Consider the following 20,513-nt stretch of genomic DNA (forward strand, 5'->3'; position numbering starts at 1 on the left):
ATGCATTCTGACTGTGTGAGGTGATATCTCATTGTAGTTTTGATTTGCATTTCTCTAGTAATGGGTGATGTTGAACATCTTTTCAACATCTTGCCTTCTTTGTCAAAAATAAGGTGCCCATAAGCAAGAGGGTTTATCTCTGGGCTTTCTTTCTTGTTCCATTGGTATATATATCTGTTTTTGTGTAAATACCACACTGTTTTGATGACTGAAGCTTTGTAGTATAGTCTGAAGTCAGGAAGGTTGACTCCTCCAGCCCCATTCTTCTTTTTCAAGACAGCAATTCTTGTATTTTTATACACATTGAAATATTTTTATTAATGGGATATTTAAAAATCAGCATTATAAGCTTTTTGGCTACTTTTGCTGTTATTCTGAATAACAACAATAATAATAACTACCATTTGTTGTACACTTACCATGTATAAGTCACTGAGCCATAAGTTTTACATGCTCACACCAACCATATGAAGTATGGATTACTACATCTGTGAGTCACATGGAGGCCCAGAAAGTTTAAGTAACTTTCTCAAGACTGCATAACCAGCAGAACCAGGATTTAAGGCAAGGAATGTCATTTCCTAAAGCCTCACTTGTTAGGAGTGTGTTTCCCAATATATGGATGTTTTGGGGATTTATCACTGGGTTAACATTTCCCAAACCAAAATGGAAAAACATTTTTCACAATCACATCACCATCACCAGTGAAAACAATTTACTCAAATGATTATGGAGGAATTGGAGTTCTTTCAAGAGCAATCAATGCATTATGACTTCTGCTGACTAGATTAAGAGCTAGAGCAGTCAGGTCCATCAAACCCATCAATCCAGTAGATCACTGGAGTAGCTAAACATGCACAAAGTCCTTTTCTTTCAGATAAACCTGCAGATGGAACCACTCCCAAGTGCTGTTTTTTAAAAATATCAAACCACAAATTGTGTGTACATAAGTTTTGTGTACATATTCAAACTTTGCTTTTCAGTTCAGTTCAGTTGTTCAGTCGTGTCCGACTCTGCAATCCCATGGACTGCAGCACGCCAGGCTTCCCTGTCCATCACCAACTCCTGGAGCTTACTCAAACTCATGTCCTTCGAGTTGATGATGTCATCCAACCATCTCATCCTCTGTTGTCCCCTTCTCATCCTGCCTTCAATCTTTCCCAGCATCAGGGTCTTTTCCAAAGAGTCAGTTCTTCACATTAGGTGGCCAAGGTATTGGAGTTTCAGCTTCAGCATCAGTCTTTCCAATGAATAGTCAGGACTGATTTCCTTTAGGATTGACTGGTTGGATCTCTTTGCAGTCCAAGGGACTCACAAGAGTCTTCTCCAACATCACAGTTAAGAAGTATCAGTTCTTCAGTGCTCAGCTTTCTTTATAGTCCAATTCTCATATCCATACATGACTACTGGAAAAACCATAGCTTTAACTAGACAGACCTTTGTTAGCAAAGTAATGTGTCTGCTTTTTAACATGCTGTCTAGGTTGGTCATAACTTTTCTTCCAAGGAGCAAGCATCTTTTAATTTCAAGGCTGCAGTCACTATCTGCAGTGATTTTGGAGCCCCCGAAAATAAGTTAAAAATAAAAACTTTTCTTTTAACTGTGTAAACTAACATTCAGAAAACACCTTAACCTTATAGTTTTAATTCTGGGAATTTATGCTAAAACAATTATTAATAAGAACAATAAAGCTGTGTTCATAAAAATATCCCATATATCTTATACTGTATTAGAACAAATGGGAAAAAAAAATGCCCACCTATAGGGGAATGGATAAATAAATTTTGTTACATCCACCCCGTAGAGTATCATCAATTGTTTGAAAGTAACATATACTTAAAATATGTAGCAACCTGGAGGAAATCTTATGAAAATAACAAAATTATAAAGCAGACCATAAAACTATCTGTGATTATAATGATAAAAATTGCATATTTTAATACATATAGAAAAGGAATGAAAGACAAATCTTGAGTTGATGAGTGATGGGTGATTCTTTTACCTTTTATTTCATTATTTATACCATAATACTTTTAAAATAGTAAATACAGTAATATTGAATTGATTATCTTCAATCAATTGTTAATGATGTTCAAAATGTCAGTCTATTTTTCTGGATTTAACTATAGCTATAATCTACCAGAAAAGGTGCTTTTTCTCCAGCACATCCTAAAGGAATTGAAAAGACCTAAAGCCAGGTTTTCATACTTCACATTGGAGAGAGTGCAGATAATTATTTTTGTTTATTTGTATGAAATTGCTCTCCAGACTTTGCATTAAGGATAAGGAGGACCAAATCCCAGAAGGCTGAAGCAACTTTCCATTGGTGGCTTGGGCTGTGTCTACAGAGAACTCAGAAAATCTGTCACTTTTTGTCTGGTCTCTGATGAAATGAATGAAGGAAGTTGAATAACACAGGCTGCCCACACAGACCTGAGGACATATCCAGCTGTCTGAACTGTGCTTTTTGGAAAAGTCATGGGGTGACTTCAAGGCTTTCTCTCTCTCACCATTCTTCCAAGACCATACCTGGTAGGCATCTTTGAACCACATGAATGGTCCCTAAGCAGACAGCACAAATTTGAGGTAATCAGTTCCAGCTGAGAATCTTGCTGTTGAGGGAGTTATTAAGGCAGGCCTCTGGGACCCACTACCACAGGGGCTAAAGGTGGGGCCCCCACTGTAGGGTTCCAAGCAATTCTTGGAGCATCAGATTAGATCAGATCAGTCGCTCAGTCGTGTCTGACTCTTTGTAACCCCATGAATCGCAGTGCACCGGGCCACCCTGTCCATCACCAACTCCCGGAGTTCACCCAGACTCACGTCCATCAAGACAGTGATGCCATCCAGCCATCTCATCCTCTGTCGTCCCCGTCTCCTCTTGCCCACAATCCCTCCCAGCATCAGAGTCTTTTCCAATGAGTCAACTCTTCTCATAAGGTGGCCAAAGTACTGGAGTTTCAGCTTAGCATCATTCCTTCCAAAGAAATCCCAGGGCTGATCTCCTTCAGAATGGACTGGTTGGATCTCCTTGCAGTCCAAGGGACTCTCAAGAGTCTTCTCCAACACCACAGTTCAAAAGCATCAATTCTTCAGCACTCAGCCTTCTTCACAGTCCAACTCTCACATCCATACATGACCACAGGAAAAACCATAGCCTTGACTAGACGGACCTTTGTTGGCAAAGTAATGTCTCTGCTTTTGAATATGCTATCTAAGTTGGTCATAACTTTCCTTCCAAGGAGTAAGCATCTTTTAATTTCATGGCTGCAGTCACCCATCTGCAGTGATTTTGGAGCCCAGAATAAAATAAAGTCTGACACTGTTTCCACTGTTTCCCCATCTATTTCCCATGAAGTGATGGGACCAGATGCCATGATCTTCATTTTCTGAATGTTGAGCTTTAAGCCAACTTTTTCACTCTCCACTTTCACTTTCATCAAGAGGCTTTTTAGCTCCTCTTCACTTTCTGCCATAAGGGTGGTGTCATCTGCATATCTGAGGTTATTGATATTTCTCCTGGCAATCTTGATTCCAGCTTGTGTTTCTTCCAGTCCAGCGTTTCTCATGATGTGCTCTGCATATAAGTTAAATAAACAGGGTGACAATATACAGCCTTGACATACTCCTTTTCCTATTTTGAACCAGTCTGTTGTTCCATGTCCAGTTCTAACTGTTGCTTCCTGACCTGCATATAGGTTTATCAAGAGGCAGATCAGGTGGTCTGGTATTCCCATCTCTTTCAGAATTTTTCACAGTTTATTGTGATCACAATAAACTGTGGAGCATCAGAGGACTCACTATATGTTGATGCTTGAGGTGAAAGTGGAAGTGTTAGTAGCTCAGTCACATTCAACTCTTTGCAACCCTATGGACTGCCAGGCTCCTCTGTTCGTGGAACTCTCCAGGCAAGAATATTGGAATGGGTTGCTATTCCCTTCTCCAGGGGATCTTCCCAACCCAGAGACTGAACCCCGGTATCTTCAACATTGCAAGCAGATTCTTTACCATCTGAGCCACTAGGGACGCCTGTAAGCATGTGGATAAATGAGTAATCCGAAGCATGTGGATAAATAAGTAATCCGATTTAAAAACCAAATGGTCCTCACCTTGACTCCCACAGAGACACCCATTTTTCCCTTTGGAGAGTTTCCTTCTCTGTTGGCTCTTCCGTAAAGGCAGTGGTATATATCATGGCTGGTCAGAGTAAATTTATGTGCTGCCTTTATGTCACTGTTCTCTCCAATGAGTCTCCTTAACACCTTTACAAAAAGGTGCTATGCATTTGACATATATAAATCTTGTAGAGCTGTGCTTCTTTTACTTGAGGACTTGGGCCCCAATTTTAGAAGCACTTCATTAAAAGTGAAGTATTGTAACACCATGTTTTCACCTGGCTCTGGTGGGAATATGAGTAGAAGACTCAATGTGCCTGCGTTTATGATTGCAATGCATTATTTCCACAACACAATCCTGAGTGAGACAGGCTCTATTATCACTCTCATTATGCAGATGGGGGAAACCAAGGCAGAGAGTAATCAAGTAACTTGCCCAAGGTCACAAAGATATGAAATGTCAGATCCAGGACTTTAGAATCTTTAAGTTTACTGTGTATAGGTTAAGCTCAGATTAAAACTTTTTTTTATTGATTTATTATTTTTAATTTAATTGAAATGGTCTTGCAATATTTGATAATTCTCAAATGTGCCCGTGGAACTCTGCAATGGGGGCCCCGCCTCTCGCCCCAGTGGTAGTGGGTCCCAGAGGCCTGCCTTAATAACTCCCTCTCAGCTGGAACTAGGAGTAGGATTGTAGAGTCATTTGATAATTTTATATATTTAACATTTGAGGAATGACAAACTGTTTTCCACAGTGGCTGTACCATGCACCATTTTACACTGCCATCAGTAATGGATGAGTGTTCCAATTTTTAAAGAGATGAGACCTTTGTTAGAATTGATTAGATTTTAAACTATTTTTCCAGGTTTATTGCCGTATAATTGACAGATTGAAAATAATGTATATTTAATGTGGATAACTTGACCTTTATATACATTGTGAAATAATCACAACAATCAAGCTAATTAATATAACCATCAGCTTACACAATTGCCATCTTTTTGTGTGTGTTTTGTTAGAACAATTAAAATCTACCCTCTTAGTATATTTTAAATATATCATACACCGTATGACAAACAGCATAAACTATATGCCACACTGTTGCAAGTGAGCTCTCCAAAACTTATTCATCTTGTGTAGCTGAAACTTTGTACCCTTTGATTAACATCTTTTCTTTCTCCCTTCCCCCAGCCCCTGAAAACCACTATTAAACTCTCTCACTATGAAGTTTACTATTTTAGATTCCACATATGAAATCATGTCTTTGTCTTTTTTGTGTATGGCTTATTTCATTTAGTATAATGTAGTACAGGTTTATCCATGTTATGGTATATACAGAATTTCCTTCTTTTTAAAGGCTGAATAATATTACATAATATAATATGATATAATGTAAGATAATATGATAATGTTGAGCTTTAAGCCAACTTTAGTTTGGCTTAAAGCTCAAAATTAAGAAAACGAAGATCATGGCATCTGGTCCCACCACTTCATGGGAAATAGATGGGGAAACAGTGGAAACAGTGTCAGACTTTATTTTTCTGGGCTCCAAAATCGCTACAGATGGTGACTGCAGCCATGAAATTAAAAGATGCTTACTCCTTGGAAGGAAAGTTATGACCAACTTAGATAGCATATTCAAAAGCAGAGACATTACTTTGCCAACAAAGGTCCGTCTAGTCAAGGCTATGGTTTTTCCTGTGGTCATGTATGGATGTGAGAGTTGGACTGTGAAGAAGGCTGAGCGCCAAAGAATTGATGCTTTTGAACTGTGGTGTTGGAGAAGACTCTTGAGAGTCCCTTGGACTGCAAGGAGATCCAACTAGTCCATTCTGAAGGAGATCAGCCCTGGGATTTCTTTGGAGGGAATGATGCTGAAGCTGAAACTCCAGTACTTTGGCCACCTCATGCGAAGAGTTGACTCATTGGAAAAGACTCTGATGCTGGGAGGGATTGGAAGCAGGAGGAGAAGGGGACGACAGAGGATGAGATGGCTGGATGGCATCACTGACTCGATGTACATGAGTCTCAGTGAACTCCAGGAGTTGGTGATGGACAGGGAGGCCTGGCGTGTTGCGATTCATGGGGTCGCAAAGAGTCAGACAGGACTGAGCGACTGATCTGATCTGATCTGAGGTTTGTCACAGCTTTCCTTCCAATGAACAAGCATTTTTTGATTTTATGGCTACAGTCAACATCTATAGTGAATTTGGAGTCCAAGAAGAGAAAATCTGTCAGTTTTCATTGTTTCCCATCTATTTGCCATTAAGTGATGGAAATGGATGCCATGATCTTTGCTTTTTGAACATTGAGTTTTAAGCCAACTTTTTCACTCTCCTTTTTCACTTTCTTCAAGAGGCTCTTTAGTTCATCTTTACTTTCTGCCATAAGGGTGTTGTCATCTGCGTACCTGAGGTTATTGATATTTCTCCCTGAAATTTTGATTGCAGCTTGTGCTTCATCCAGTCTGTGCATGATGTAATCTGGATATAACTTAAATAAGCAGGGTGACAATATACAACCTTGACATACTCCTTTCCCAATTTGTAACCAGTCTACTGTTCCATGTCTGGTTCTAATTGTTGCTTCTTGACCCGCATACAGATTTCTCAGGAGGCAAGTAAGGTGGTCTGGTATTCCTATCTGTTTAATAATTTTCCACAGTTAGTTGTTATCCACACAGTCAAAAGCTTTAGCATAGCCAATGAATAAGAAGTAGATGTTTTTCTGGAATTCTCTTGCTTTTTCTATGATCCAACGGATGTTGGTAATTTGGTATCTGGTTCCTCTGCCTTTTCTAAATCCAGCTTGAACATCTGGAATTTCTTGATTCATGCAAGCTATGGTTTTTCCAGAACTCATGTATGGATGTGAGTTAGACCTTAAAGAAGTCTGAGAGCCAAAGAATTGATGTGCTTTCAAACTGTGGTGCTGGAGGTGACTCCTGAGAATCCCTTGGACAGCAAGGAGATCAAACCAGTCAATCCTAAAGGATATCAACCCTCAATATTCAATGGAAGAATTGATGTTGAAGCCAAAGCTCCAATACTTTGGCCATGTGATGGGAAGAGCTAACTCATTAGAAAAGACCCTGCTGGGATAGATTGAGGGCAAGAGGAGAAGGGGATGACAGAGGGTGAGATGGTTGGACGGGATCACTGACTCAAAGGAAATGAGTTTGAGCAAACTCCGTGAGATAGTAAGGGACAGGAAGCCTGGCCTGCTGTAGTTCATAGGTTGCAAAGAGCTGGACACGACTTAGCTACAGAACAACAAAATTAAAAATGAGGGCAATCCTCCAACTTCTCATTCTATCCTTTTCCACCTCTCCCATTCACTAAAATAAAACATAAAACTCAGCTCTGAGGTTCACTGTAAGTGATATGGTTTTACCTCATCATATTTAGTTTGAGAAATAAAATCCATTTCTAACTTCATATGGTAATACTTGTTAACCACTAGATTTGTGGAGAACACTGACCAAACAAGAAGATAAAATGAAGAGGAAGGAACCTAAATACATTATCCTTGTGGAGTATCTTTCATTAAACTATGATGTGTGACCATCAGAAGAAACCCAAGAAATGTAGTCCATTAAATTCCTTTGTTTTGTTCTCCATAAAATGAGTCTAATAATTCTTTTAATTTATATTTCATTTGAATGTACTTGTTTGACTAATTGCACTCATGGAGTGTCTCTATCTCAGAACCCATTGGAGATTATTCTTTTAGTAGGCAATAACCCTGACTTAGAAGTACCTTATGGACTCTGTGAGAGAGGGAGAGGGTGGGAAGATTTGGGAGAATGGCATTGAAACATGTAAAATATCATGTATGAAATGAGTTGCCAGTCCAGGTTCGATGCACGATACTGGATGCTTGGGGCTGGTGCACTGGGATGACCCAGAGGGATGGAATGGGGAGGGAGGAGGGAGGAGGGTTCAGGATGGGGAATGCATGTATACCTGTGGCGGATTCATTTTGATATTTGGCAAAACTAATACAGTTATGTAAAGTTTAAAAATAAAATAAAATTAAAAAAAAAAAGAAAAAAAAAAAAAAGGAGAGACCTGAAACTTAAAAAAAAAAAAAAAAAAAGAAGTACCAATAGCTCACTGCTATGAACAGCAAGTGTGGCAGAAGCCACTACCTGCTCTTTGCGTCCCTTTCCATGTCTGCTTTCTCAAAAAGTATTGTTCTTCAAACTTGGACACATTCTTTTATTAGTTTTCTGTTCTATATAAACAAAAGGCTGGGCTACAATCTCCCAGGAAATCTGGCAATATGAGAAGCACATTCTCATGACTAGTTCCTAGCATGGGTTGGCTCAAAAATCTGCCATTTCTTGTTTTACTTTTGAGAATCTTTTCATGAATGAACTGGCCACAGATCATTTTGCAGGAATTCACACATCCACCAAAAATTGGACTGGATCACTAAAAAGCCCAGAGTGACTTGATACTGTAAAATTTCAATATTTACTACTAAACACGCATCCTTATGCCCATTTTTGGAGTATGAACTTCAAAATTTACTGTAAAAAGAGTATGAACAAGATATTGAAATGGATGCATCCTCCAACAGTGTCACAGAATCTTAGAATAGAATCAGAAACATTTTAGATCTGGAAATTACCATCAAGGCTGAATTGAATTCCTTAATTGGTACAACTAAGAGAATTTCCTTATATAACTTTTCATACAGCTGGCAAATATTAACACCAGGGTCATGCTCAGGTATCCATATTCTCAGTTTTGGCTCAAAACTGTTAAGTTTTGAGCCAAAGTATAGGAAATACTTTAAGGGATAAATATTTACCTCTTAGATACTGTAAGTATAGAGATGTGGCTTGTTATCTATTTTGTGGTTCCAGAGTTTCTATAGATGTGGCAGACTATTTACAGAATGAAGATAGATTTTCTAACTCAAAATGAATCTTCTGTTCATTGCTTTTCTCAGAGCACCCAGCACCTCCTTGTTCCTCAGACTATAAATGAGAGGGTTGAGCATGGGGGTGAAGATGGTATTAATCATGGAGAGTATTTCATCCTGTTCCAAAGTGTGAAAGGAGTGGGGAGTCATGTAGATGATCATGGCTGGCCCGTAGTAGAGGCTCACTACAGCCAAGTGAGAGGAGCATACAGCCAGGGCTTTCCTCCTGCCCTCTGGTGAGTTCATGTGGAGGACTGTGAGGAAGATGAGCATGTAGGAAGCCATGATGAGCCCTAATGGAAGAAGAACAAATACAATGCAGATGACAGATACCACCATCTCATAGAGGAAAGTGTCTTCACAAGAGAGCTTTAGGACAGCAGGCATCTCACAGAAGAAGTGGTGGATCTCCCTGGAGCCACAGAAGGGGAAATGCATGGTGTAGATGGTATTGAAGAGGGAGTTCAGTGCACCTCCGCCCCAGGACACTAGAGCCATCTGCAGGCAGACTCTTGGGTTCATGATGACTGTGTATCTCAGGGGGTTGCAAATGGCCACATAGCGGTCATAAGACATAAGGGTCAAAAGGAGACACTCACCACCCCCGAGGGCAAAGAAAAAGAAAATCTGGGTTCCACAGGCAACTTTTGAGATGTTTTTCTTCCCAGAGAAAAAGTTGATGGCCATTTTTGGAACTGTGGTAGAAATTAAGGCCAAGTCAATGAGAGAGAGATGGCTGAGCAGTATATACATGGGGGTGTGGAGGTGGGAGTCCACCCAAATCAAGAGGATTAGGATGGCATTGCCAGTGAAGGCGATGATATAGACCAGAAGAATGGAGGTGATGAGGATGCCGATGTACTGCAGCTCTGGGAAAAGTCCCAGGAGAAAGAAATCAGTCAGTGTTTCATTTTTTCCATCCATGTTCCAATCTCCAGACTAGAACTAGAGGATATGGAGGAAACAAAATTTTAAAAGTGCAATTCTGATGAAGCCCTGCCTGCCTTTTATTTTTCATGTGACTTTACTGAAAACACTCTCTTTGAAGATCCTTCAGTGCAAAGGAAAAAAAAAAAAGATAAAAAATATTTAACAGCTGGGATAAGGGTATCTTATTAGAAAAGAAGCTCTCTTTTCAGGAAAATACCCTTGGTTATGAGCTCCTGCGGCTGAAGGATGGAACATCTAAAAACTTTGGCTGCACCATTAACATGAATTTGTGGTTGATATCAACATGAACAGATCAGAGGAGGCAGGTCAAAAAGAACTGACTGGATTCTTTAGAGGATACTGACTGGTGAGAAATTCCCAGGGTTAGGACAGCCAAATATTTTTAAAATAATAAGAAAGCATATGATTCATGTTAATATTGTATGTGGGTGTGCTTCTGGTATGTAAGCATCTTTTATTGTCCTTAAACTTAGGGCAGTCTGCTATGCAAGTAGCTTTTTGTTGGAGGTATCTGTGAAGTGAAAGAGCAGGGCAGGAGTAGTATCTAGCAAGGGCTGTTGTGAAACAAGAAGGAAATGCATGAGTGGATTGGCAACATGTCAGGTAATGAATGAAAAACAGAAGCTACAATTCAGAACTGGAGATACTCAGCTGCTTCCTGAACCTTCAATCACAGGTGTCTACAGATGTTTGAGGAGATGCTAGGGTTTGCTAGGGGCTCCTTTTGCATATACATTTGAGTCAATTTTATTCAAATTTGAAAGGCCATAGTAACCTCATGCTTTACACATATGAGAATGCATTTGTCAATTTACTTATAATGAGATGTGAAAATGTTTCTCTGTGGAAAAACAGGAAGTGTTTTAAGCCCATCTGCACTCACATAGTTTCAGAAATATCTTCTTCAAAGTAAGGGTAAATAGCCTTCACAGGGCAATTGCTTCAAGCACAGTGAAAGTGTAAATCGCTCAGTCATGTTCCTTTCTTCATGACCCCATGAACTGTAGCCAGCCAGACTCCTCTGTCCATGGAATTCTTCAGGCAAAAATACTGGAGTCGGTTGCCATTCCCTTCTCCAGGGGATCTTCCCGATGCAGGGGTCAAACCCGGGTTTCCTGCATTGCAAGCAGATTCTTTATCGTCTGAGCCACCTTGTTAGATATTCTTAATCATATTTAATAAAGGAAAACCAAACAAATTTTCTAATTACAGGAATTGTTTTGAATTGAGCACACAGGTGGCTCAAAAGCATATCACGCTGATATACTGATGAATTGTTTGACCAGTGCATCTTAAGATGTAATTTAACCACCTTTAAAGGGCCCTACACTTTCTAATTTGGTTCGGCTTCCACCGCTTCTTCTTATCTCAGCTCTAGACACAACACTCTTTTTAAAAATATGTTTATATTTAAGTTTTGGTGAAACTTTATTATATATTTATAATAAAGATACATGAGCTTGCAACTCAAGATTTATAAATTTCAAGATATCTAGATGACTAGGTAAAAAAATTCAGTTCATAAAATTGGGTAAATTTTGACCACATGGAAGTCCTCTTGTATGTATTCAGAACCATTTGGATGAGTGAATTTATGCTCTCATAACCCTGATTGTAAATTTGGAGCTTTCCATAGATAATATGAGATGAAATGGAAAACCTAACTTTTGGACTTCTTCCCAAACCTGGGATGATGAAACAGATGTGAAGGGCTTGTCTCTTGTATTTTTTTTCCATCTCTGTCCTTCCCTTCCCTGACCTCATAGGCTATTCTTGGGTGCCAACAGTCAGTTCTTTGTACAATGCTTCTCTTCAGAGACATTTCATTCTTGTTATGTCTCTCTAGCCTTCAGGGCTTGGATGAGACATTTCTGTCTCTTGAGTGGAAGTTGATGAGGTAATTCCCTCTAAGATCAATTCCATTTTCAAAGTACGTTATATGCTGATGTGAGAAAAAGCTTTTGAGTCCTCTACAGAGGAGGTTTTTAAAATAAAAACATGCCTTTGAATCTTAAACACCAACTAGTATTGCAATTCTTAGGTAGAGCTGCTGCTGCTGCTGTTGCTTCAGTCGTGTCCGACTCTGTGTGACCCCATAGACGGCAGCCCACCAGGCTTCTCTGTCCATGGGATTCTCTAGGCAAGTATACTGGAGTGGGTTGCCATTTCCTTCTCCATCTTAGGTAGAGAGGCAGTTTTAAATGACTTGGCAGTATTCATCAACACATTTACTATCAGGGTTCTCATAAAAACTTTTTACATTTGAATAATAGGCATTTTGGTTATTTGTTCATATGTCTGCTGCTTGTCCCCAGCTTGTGAGAAATTTGACTTCCTCATTAATTTTCTTAACCTTCATTGCTAAAACATAGTGCCTGGCATACAAGACTACTTAATATAGTGGAAAGAAGATAAGCAAGGAAGAGGGAAGGGGGAGACAAAGAAGCATACAAGGAAACCCATTAGGATCAATTTCTCCTGGAAATCCCAACAGAATTGTCTTATGTAAGTAATACTTTGTAATTCCTTTTTGAGCTGGTTGAATGTGGAGGGCCACCTATGAGAAAATTTACTCTTATTTTCTCAGAACATAAGCAGAAATGGGCATTAAATGAAGCATGATTGGTGGATGCTGGAATGCATGAGGAGGGTCTGCTATCTAATCTTCCTTGGAGGCTGATTTTCATTTGACTTGGATGGTTCAGGTTTCATCTAGCCTGACTCCCTTCATGAACAAGATGATCCCAGAATTATACTGTTTTTCACCAAAACTTAAAAAGAATAAAAATGTGTATGTGCTCAGTCCTGTCCGATTCTTTGTGATTCCATGGACAGTAGGCCACCAGGGTTCTCTGTCCATGGAATTTTCCAGGCAAGAGTACTCGAGTTGGTTGCAATTTCCTACCACAGGGAATCTTCCTGATCCAGGGATTGAACCTACATCTCTTGTGTCTCCTGCAATGGCAGGTGGATTCTTTTCCACTGAAATAATTAATTTTAAATTTTCAAATAAATTCCTGGACAGGAACAAAGGCCAACACACAGGACAGATAATAAGAGCTGAAACAGTAATAGTAAATGTGACCTAAGTCTTAACTATGAGCAGGCCACAGTTTTAACAATTTTGCACTTAGTAATTGCTCTCCCAGTGTGCAGATAGGGGATTCCAGCATAGACATTACCTCACATGCCTAAGATCAAATGATAAACAAGCACAGAGCCTTGATTTGGAGCAAGTACTCCCAGAGTCCATGTGCGGTCTCTTACATGTAGATGGCTACCATAGCCATGCTCTTCCTTCCTTTGTCCTTCCTGTTCAGGCTGTTCAACCTCTTCAGCCCTCAGTGCACCCACGACCAAACATAGACAATCCTGCTCTCCTGTCTCACCTTAACTGAGAACCACATCAGGAATGCAGCATCTGGGGTGGTGTTGAAGGAGGGAGATAGAGCAAGAGTAAAAGGACATGGCCCAGTGACCTTTTCTCTGTTGCCCCCAAGGCTTGTCTTCAGCCCAGGCCCTGGTACAGGTAAGGCCACTAGCCTCAATTCAGCTCTTTACTTCTTCCATCTAAAACTACTAGCTCTACTCAGATTATGTGTCTAGGATTCCCTAATTGTAGATTTCAGGGCCAGTGACGATGAAACATTTATTAACTGCTGAAGGGAGGTATAGTTAATGCACACTGAAGAAATGACCTGGACATTGACTTTACATCATGCTGGGCAAACACCAGATTATTAGTCCCAACACACCAGGCAATTGATAAACCTTCTTACGCTCAGTCATCATTGACCTTGGAAAATTGGCTTACCCCATGGGAATCAGATCTATTCTTTGTGTTTAGATTCATCCATGTGATTGGCTTGATATTCATGGAGGAAAACACAGCCCAACCAATGGAGGACACATTGCAGTGGGCTGTGATCTGCCAGGACATGAGAAATAAGTACAAGACAGTGCATCTGTCAGGGGATATGCCTGATGAAATCAGTGTCTGCCATTATGTAACTGCTTTGGGGACTCCCTCAGGTCTTAGCCATTGGGAAATCTGCCACAAGAGTTTAATTAATTCTATTCCCCCAGAGTTACTTGAATTTCCTCCAGATTCCAGAGTAACTGTCTGATCAATTAGGAGAGACTTTAGAATGTACATAGGAAAAATAGAAGGTGTACAAATTTCTGCTTGAGTCTCTGCCTTCACTTCTTTTGGATACATATCTAGAAGTAAAATTTCTGGCTCATATGGTAGTTCTATGTTTAATTTTTTGAAGAATTTCTATACTATGTTTGACAGCAGCTGGACCATTTTACATTCCCAAAAGAAATGCACAGTATTTCAATTTCTCCACAATCTTGCCAGCACTTATTTTCAGTGTGTGCATAAGTGTGTGTTTGTGTGTGTGTTTTACCATGGTCATCCTAATTGGTGTGAACTAGCATCTAGTTGTGGTTTAATTTGAGTTTCCTTAAAGACTAGTGACATCTACACTCTGCATCTATCAGGCATCCATCTGTCTTGGAATTCCAGCTTCCAGAACTGTGAGGAATAAATTTCTGTTCTTTATAAGTCACCAAGTTTATGGTATTCTGTTATACAATGTATACTAAAACAATGCCTTGTCAGATAAATGACTTGCAAATATTTTTTACTGTTTTGAGCATTGTATTTTCTCTTCTGAGCTTTGAATGGTATGATCATTTTAACAATATTATGTCTTCCAATTCAAGACCATTAGATATCATTCAATTTCTTTGAATCATCTTGAATTTCCTTCATTAATGTTTCAGTTTTCAGAGTATAAGTCTTCTATCTATTTGGTTAAATGTATTTTTAGGGCTGCTTTTTTTTCCATACAACTTTAAATGGGATTTAAAAAAAACCTTTCTCTTCCTGATATTTCATTATTATTATATAGAAACACAGCAGAATTTTGTATTTTAATCTCATGCAACTTTACTGAATTCCTTGATTAGTTCTTTAGGGTTCTCTGTATAAAGTATCGTGGCATCTGCATCCAGTGACAGTTTTACCTCTTTGTTTTCAATTTGAAAAACGTTTATTTGTTTTCCTTAGCTGATTTCTGCAGCTAGGAGTTCGAACACAATGTTAAATAAACGTGGTGAGAGTGAGCATCTTTGTCTTGTTCCTATACTTATTAGGAAAGTTTTCAGCTTTTCCAAGCTTATTATGTTAACTGTGGGTTTATCATAAATGGTTTTTATTATATTGGCATATGACCTCTCCTATCACTTCATTGCAAATAGATGGGGAAAAAGTAGAAACAGGGACGGATTTTATTTTCTTTCTTTCTTTTTTTTTTAAATTTTATTTTATTTTTAAACTTCACAATATTGTATTAGTTTTGCCAAATATCGAAATGAATCCACCACGGGTATACCTGTGTTCCCCATCCTGAACCCTCCTCCCTCCTCCCTCCCCATACCCTCCCTCTGGGTCGTCCCAGTGCACCAGCCCCAAGCATCCAGTATCGTGCATCGAACCTGGACTGGCGACTCGTTTCATACATGATATTATACATGTTTCAATGCCATTCTCCCAAATCTCCCCACACTCTCCCTCTCCCAGAGAGTCCATAAGACTGATCTATACATCCATGTCTCTTTTGCTGTCTCGTACACAGGGTTATTGTTACCATCTTTCTAAATTCCACATATATGCGTTAGTACACTGTATTGGTGTTTTTCTTTCTGGCTTACTTCACTCTGTATAACAGGTTCCAGTTTCATCCACCTCATTAGAACTGATTCAAATGTATTCTTTTTAATGGCTGAGGAATACTCCATTGTGTATATGTACCACAGCTTTCTTATCCATTCATCTGCTGATGGGCATCTAGGTTGCTTCCATGTCCTGGCTATTATAAACAGTGCTGCGATGAACATTGGGGTACACGTGTCTCTTTCCCTTCTGGTTTCCTTAGTGTGGATTTTATTTTCTTGCATTCCAAAATCATTGCAGATGGTGGCTGCAGCCATGAAATTAAAAGATGCTTGCTCCTTGAAATAAAAGCTTTGACAAACTGAGATGGCATGTTAAAAAGCAGAGGCATCACTTTGCTGACAAAGGTCCATAAAGTCAAAGCTATGGTTTCTCCAGTGGTCATGTATGGATGTGATATTTGAACCAGAAAGAAAGCTGAGCACTGAAGAATTAATACTTTTGAACTGTGGTGCTGGAGAAGACTCTTGAGAGTCCCTTGGACTGCAAGGAGATCAAACCAGTCCATCCTAAAGGTTATCAACCCTGAATATTCATTGGAAGAACTGATGCTGAAGCTCCAATATTTTGGCCACATGATATGAAGTGCCGATTCACTGGAAAAGACCCTGATGCTGAGAAAAATTGAGGGCAAGAGGAGAAGGGGGTGACAGAAGATGAGATGGTTGGGTGGCATCACTGACTCAATGGACATGAGTTTGAGCAAACTCAGGGAGATAGTGAAAGACAGGGAAACTTGCTGTGCTGCAGTTCATGGGGTCACAGAGAGTCAGACACGACTTGGCGACTGAACAATAACAATGACCTGTCTATATCCACTTTCATGTGAGTTTTTATCATGAATGTTAACTTTTGCCAAGTGCTGTTTTTGTATTTTTGAGATAATCATGTGGTTTTTGTCCTTTTGTTGATGTGGTGTATCACATGGATTAATTTATGTTGATCCATTGTGTGACCCTGGAATGAATCCAACTTGACATGGTATTGATCCTTTTAATGTATTGTTGGATTTGGTTTACTAATATTTTGAGAATTAAAAAAATTAATTAATTTATTTTAATTGGGGGCTAATTACTTTACAATATTGTAGTGGTTTTTGCCATACATTGACATGAATCAGCCATGGGTGTACATGTATTCCCCATGCTGAACCCTCTTCCCACCTCCCTCCCCATCCCATCACTCAGGATCATCCCAGTACACTGGCCCTGAGCACCCTTTCTCATGCATTGAAGCTGGACTGGCGATCTATTTCACATATAGTAATATACGTGTTTTAATGCTATTCTCTCATATCATCCCACCCTCGCCTTCTCCCACAGAGTCCAAAAGTCTGTTCTTTATATCTGTGTCTCTTTTGCTGTCTCACATATAGGGTCATCGTTATCATCTTTCTAAATTCCATATGTATGCATTAATATACTGTATTGGTGGTTTTTTGTTCTGACTTACTTCACTCTGTATAACAGGTTCCAGTTTCATCCACCTCATTAGAACTGATTCAAATACATTCTTTTTAATAGCTGAGTAGTATTCAGAAAACTAAGATCATGGCATCTGGTCCTGTCACTTCATGGGAAATAGATGGGGAAACAGTGGAAACAGTGTCAGACTTTATTTTTTTGGGCTCCAAAATCACTGCAGATGATGACTGCAGCCATGAAATTAAAAGACGCTTACTCCTTAGAAGGAAAGTTATGACCAACCTAGATAGTATATTCAAAAGCAGAGACATTACTTTGCCAACAAAGGTCTGTCTAGTCAACTATGGTTTTTCCAGTAGTCATGTATGGATGTGAGAGTTGGACTGTGAAGAAAGCTGAGCACCAAAGAATTGATGCTTTTGAACTGTGGTGTTGGAAAAGACTCTTGAGAGTCCTTTGGATTGCAAGAAGATCCAACCATTCCATCCTAAAGGAGATCAGTCCTGGGTGTTCTTTGGAAGGACTGATGCTAAAGCTGAAACTCCAATATTTTGGCCACCTGATGCGAAGAGTTGACTCATTGGAAAAGACTCTGATGCTGGGAGGGATTGGGGGCAGGAGGAAAAGGGGCTGACAGAGGATGAGATGGCTGGATGGCATCACCGACTCGATGGACATGAGTTTGGGTGAACTCCGGGAGTTGGTGATGGACAGGGAGGCCTGGCATGCTGCAATTCATGGGGTAGCAAAGAATCGGATACGACTGAGTGACTGAACTGAACTGAACTGAATATTACATTATGTATATGTACCACAGCTTTATTATCCATTCGTCTACCGATGGACATCTAGGTTGCTTCCATGTCCTAGTTATTGTAAACGGTGCTGTGATGAACATTGGGGTACACACGTCTCTTTCAGTTCTGGTTTCCTCGGTGTGTGTATGCCCAGGAGTGGGATTGCTGGGTCGTATGGTAGTTCTATTTCCAGTTTTTAAAGGAATCTCCACACTGTTCTCCATAGTGGCTGTACTAGTTTGCATTCCCACCAACAGTGTAAGAGGGTTCCCTTTTCTCCACACCCTCTCCAGCATTTAGTGTTTGTAGACTTTCTGATAGCAGCCATTCTGACTGGAGTGAGATGGTACCTCATTGTAGCTTTGATTTGCGTTTCTCTGATAATGAGTGATATTGAGCATCTTTTCATGTGTTTGTTAGCCATCTGTATGTCTTCTTTGGAGAAATGTCTGTTTAGTTCTTTGGCCCATTTTTTTGATTGGGTCATTTATTTTTCTGGAATTGAGCTGCAGGAGCTGCCTGTATATTTTTGAGTTTAATTCTTATTTTCTCCCATTCTGAAGTCTGTCTTTTCACATTGCTTATAGTTTTCTTCATTGTGCAAAAGCTTTTAAGTTTAATTAGGTCCCATTTGTTTACTTTTTCTTATATTTCCATTACTCTGGGAGGTGGGTCATAGAGGATCCTGCTGTGATTTATGTCAGAAAGTGTTTTGCCCATGTTTTCCTCTAGGAGTTTTATAGAATTTTTGCATCTGTATTCCTCAAAGATACTGTCCTATAATTTTCTGTTTTTGTTTTTGGTAATACTCATACTTTGTCTGGTTCAGGTATCAGTGGCCTTGTAGAATGAATTTGGGATTATTCCTTCCTCTTCAATATTTTGTAATAGCTTGAGCAGGATAGGTATAGGTCTTTTTTATACATTTAGTAGAATTTCCCTGTAAAGCTGTTCAGTCCGAGACTTCTGCTTGCTGGGAGGTTTATGTTGTCCTTTATTTATTATTTTTAAGTACAAATTCAATTTTACTAATAATCAATGTGTTCATATTGTCTGTATCTTAACTCAGTCTTGACAAACTGAGTATTTCTTGAAATTTGTGCATTTCTTCTAAGCTGCCCAATTTATTGGCATATAATTTATGATCTTAGAGAAGTTTCCATGTACCCTTTATGTTAGTTTTATTATTTTTTATTTTATTATTATTATTTTTATTTTACTTTACATATATTGTATTGGTTTTGCCATACATCAACATGCATCTGCCACGGGTGTACACATGTTCCCCATTCTGAACCCCCCTCCAACCTCCCTCCCCATACCATCCCTCTGGGTCATCCCAGTGCACCAGCCCCAAGCTTCCTGTATCCTGCATTGAACCTGGACTGACGATTCATTTCTTATATGATATTATACATGTTTATAAGCAAGGTGAAAAGACAGCCTTCAGAATGGGAGAAAATAAAAGCAAATGAAGCAACTGACAAACAACTAATCTCAAAAATATATAAGCAACTCCTGCAGCTCAATTCCAGAAAAATAAACCTAGATGTTCATGTACCCTTTAAAAGAGTGTGTATTCTGCTGTTTTTGAAATCAATGTTCTGTAGAATATCAGTTAACAGCAACTGCTTAGGTCCAATTGTATCATTTTAAGACTTTTAACTGTTGTCTTGTTGATTTTTGTCTGGGTCTGTCCATTGATGTCAGTGAGTTGTTCAGTTCATTTCAGTTCAGTTCAGTCGCTCAGTTGTGTCCGACTCTTTGCGACGCCATGAATTGCAGCACGCCAGGCCTCCCTGTCCATCACCATCTCCTGGAGTTCACTCAGACTCACGTCCGTCGAGTCAGTGATGCGATCCAGCCATCTCATCCTCTGTCGTCCCCTTCTCCTCCTTCCCCTAATCCCTCCCACCATCTACTATTATGGTATTATCATCAATTTCTCCCTTAATGTCTGTTAGTATTTGCTTCTTGTGTTTAGGTGATCCTGTATTGGGTGTGTATATGTTAATGAGTACCATGTCCTTTTCTTGCATGGATCCTTTCATCAGGATATTTTATAATACCTTTCTTTGTCTTTTGTTGTAATCTTTGTTTTAAAGTTCGTTTGGTCTGTATGAGTATTTCTATTCCCATTTTCTTGTCATTTCTGTTTGTATGAAATATCTTTTTCCATCCCCTACCTTCCAGTCTCTGTGGTTTTTTTTTTACACTTTATTTTTTTATTGTATTTTTTAACTTTACAATATTGTATAGGTTTTGCCATATATCAACATGAATCCGCCATAGGTATACATGTGTTCCATCACTCATTATCAGAGAAATGCAAATCAAAACCACTATGAGGTACCATTTCATGCCAGTCAGAATGGCTGTGATCAAAAAGTCTACAGGCAATAAATTCTGGAGAGGATGTGGGGAAAAGGGAACCCTCTTACACTGTTGGTGGGAATGCAAACTAGTACAGCCACTATGGAGAACAGTGTGGAAATTCCTTAAAAAACTGGAAATAGAACTGCCTTATGACCTAGCAATCCCACTGCT

General features: G+C 39.4%; 1 protein-coding gene across 1 annotated transcript; it reads right to left on the reverse strand.

Moving 5' to 3' along the window:
- Positions 1 to 9,039: 9,039 nt before the first annotated feature.
- On the reverse strand, positions 9,040 to 10,002 carry LOC102401140 (olfactory receptor 2T2-like). The gene has a single exon (XM_006068984.4). The coding sequence runs from the start codon at positions 9,973 to 9,975 to the stop codon at positions 9,040 to 9,042; it is 936 nt and encodes a 311-aa protein (XP_006069046.4). The 5' UTR covers positions 9,976 to 10,002.
- Between the last annotated feature and the right edge of the window lie 10,511 nt (positions 10,003 to 20,513).

Source organism: Bubalus bubalis, chromosome 9 (assembly GCF_019923935.1).
Source record: "Bubalus bubalis isolate 160015118507 breed Murrah chromosome 9, NDDB_SH_1, whole genome shotgun sequence".
Classification (NCBI taxonomy): domain Eukaryota; kingdom Metazoa; phylum Chordata; class Mammalia; order Artiodactyla; family Bovidae; genus Bubalus; species Bubalus bubalis.

What these genes read in the sequence shown, in the direction of transcription:
- LOC102401140 (XM_006068984.4), bottom strand. Translation starts at nt 9,975, where the DNA reads ATGGATGGAAAAAATGAAACACTGACTGATTTCTTTCTCCTGGGACTT.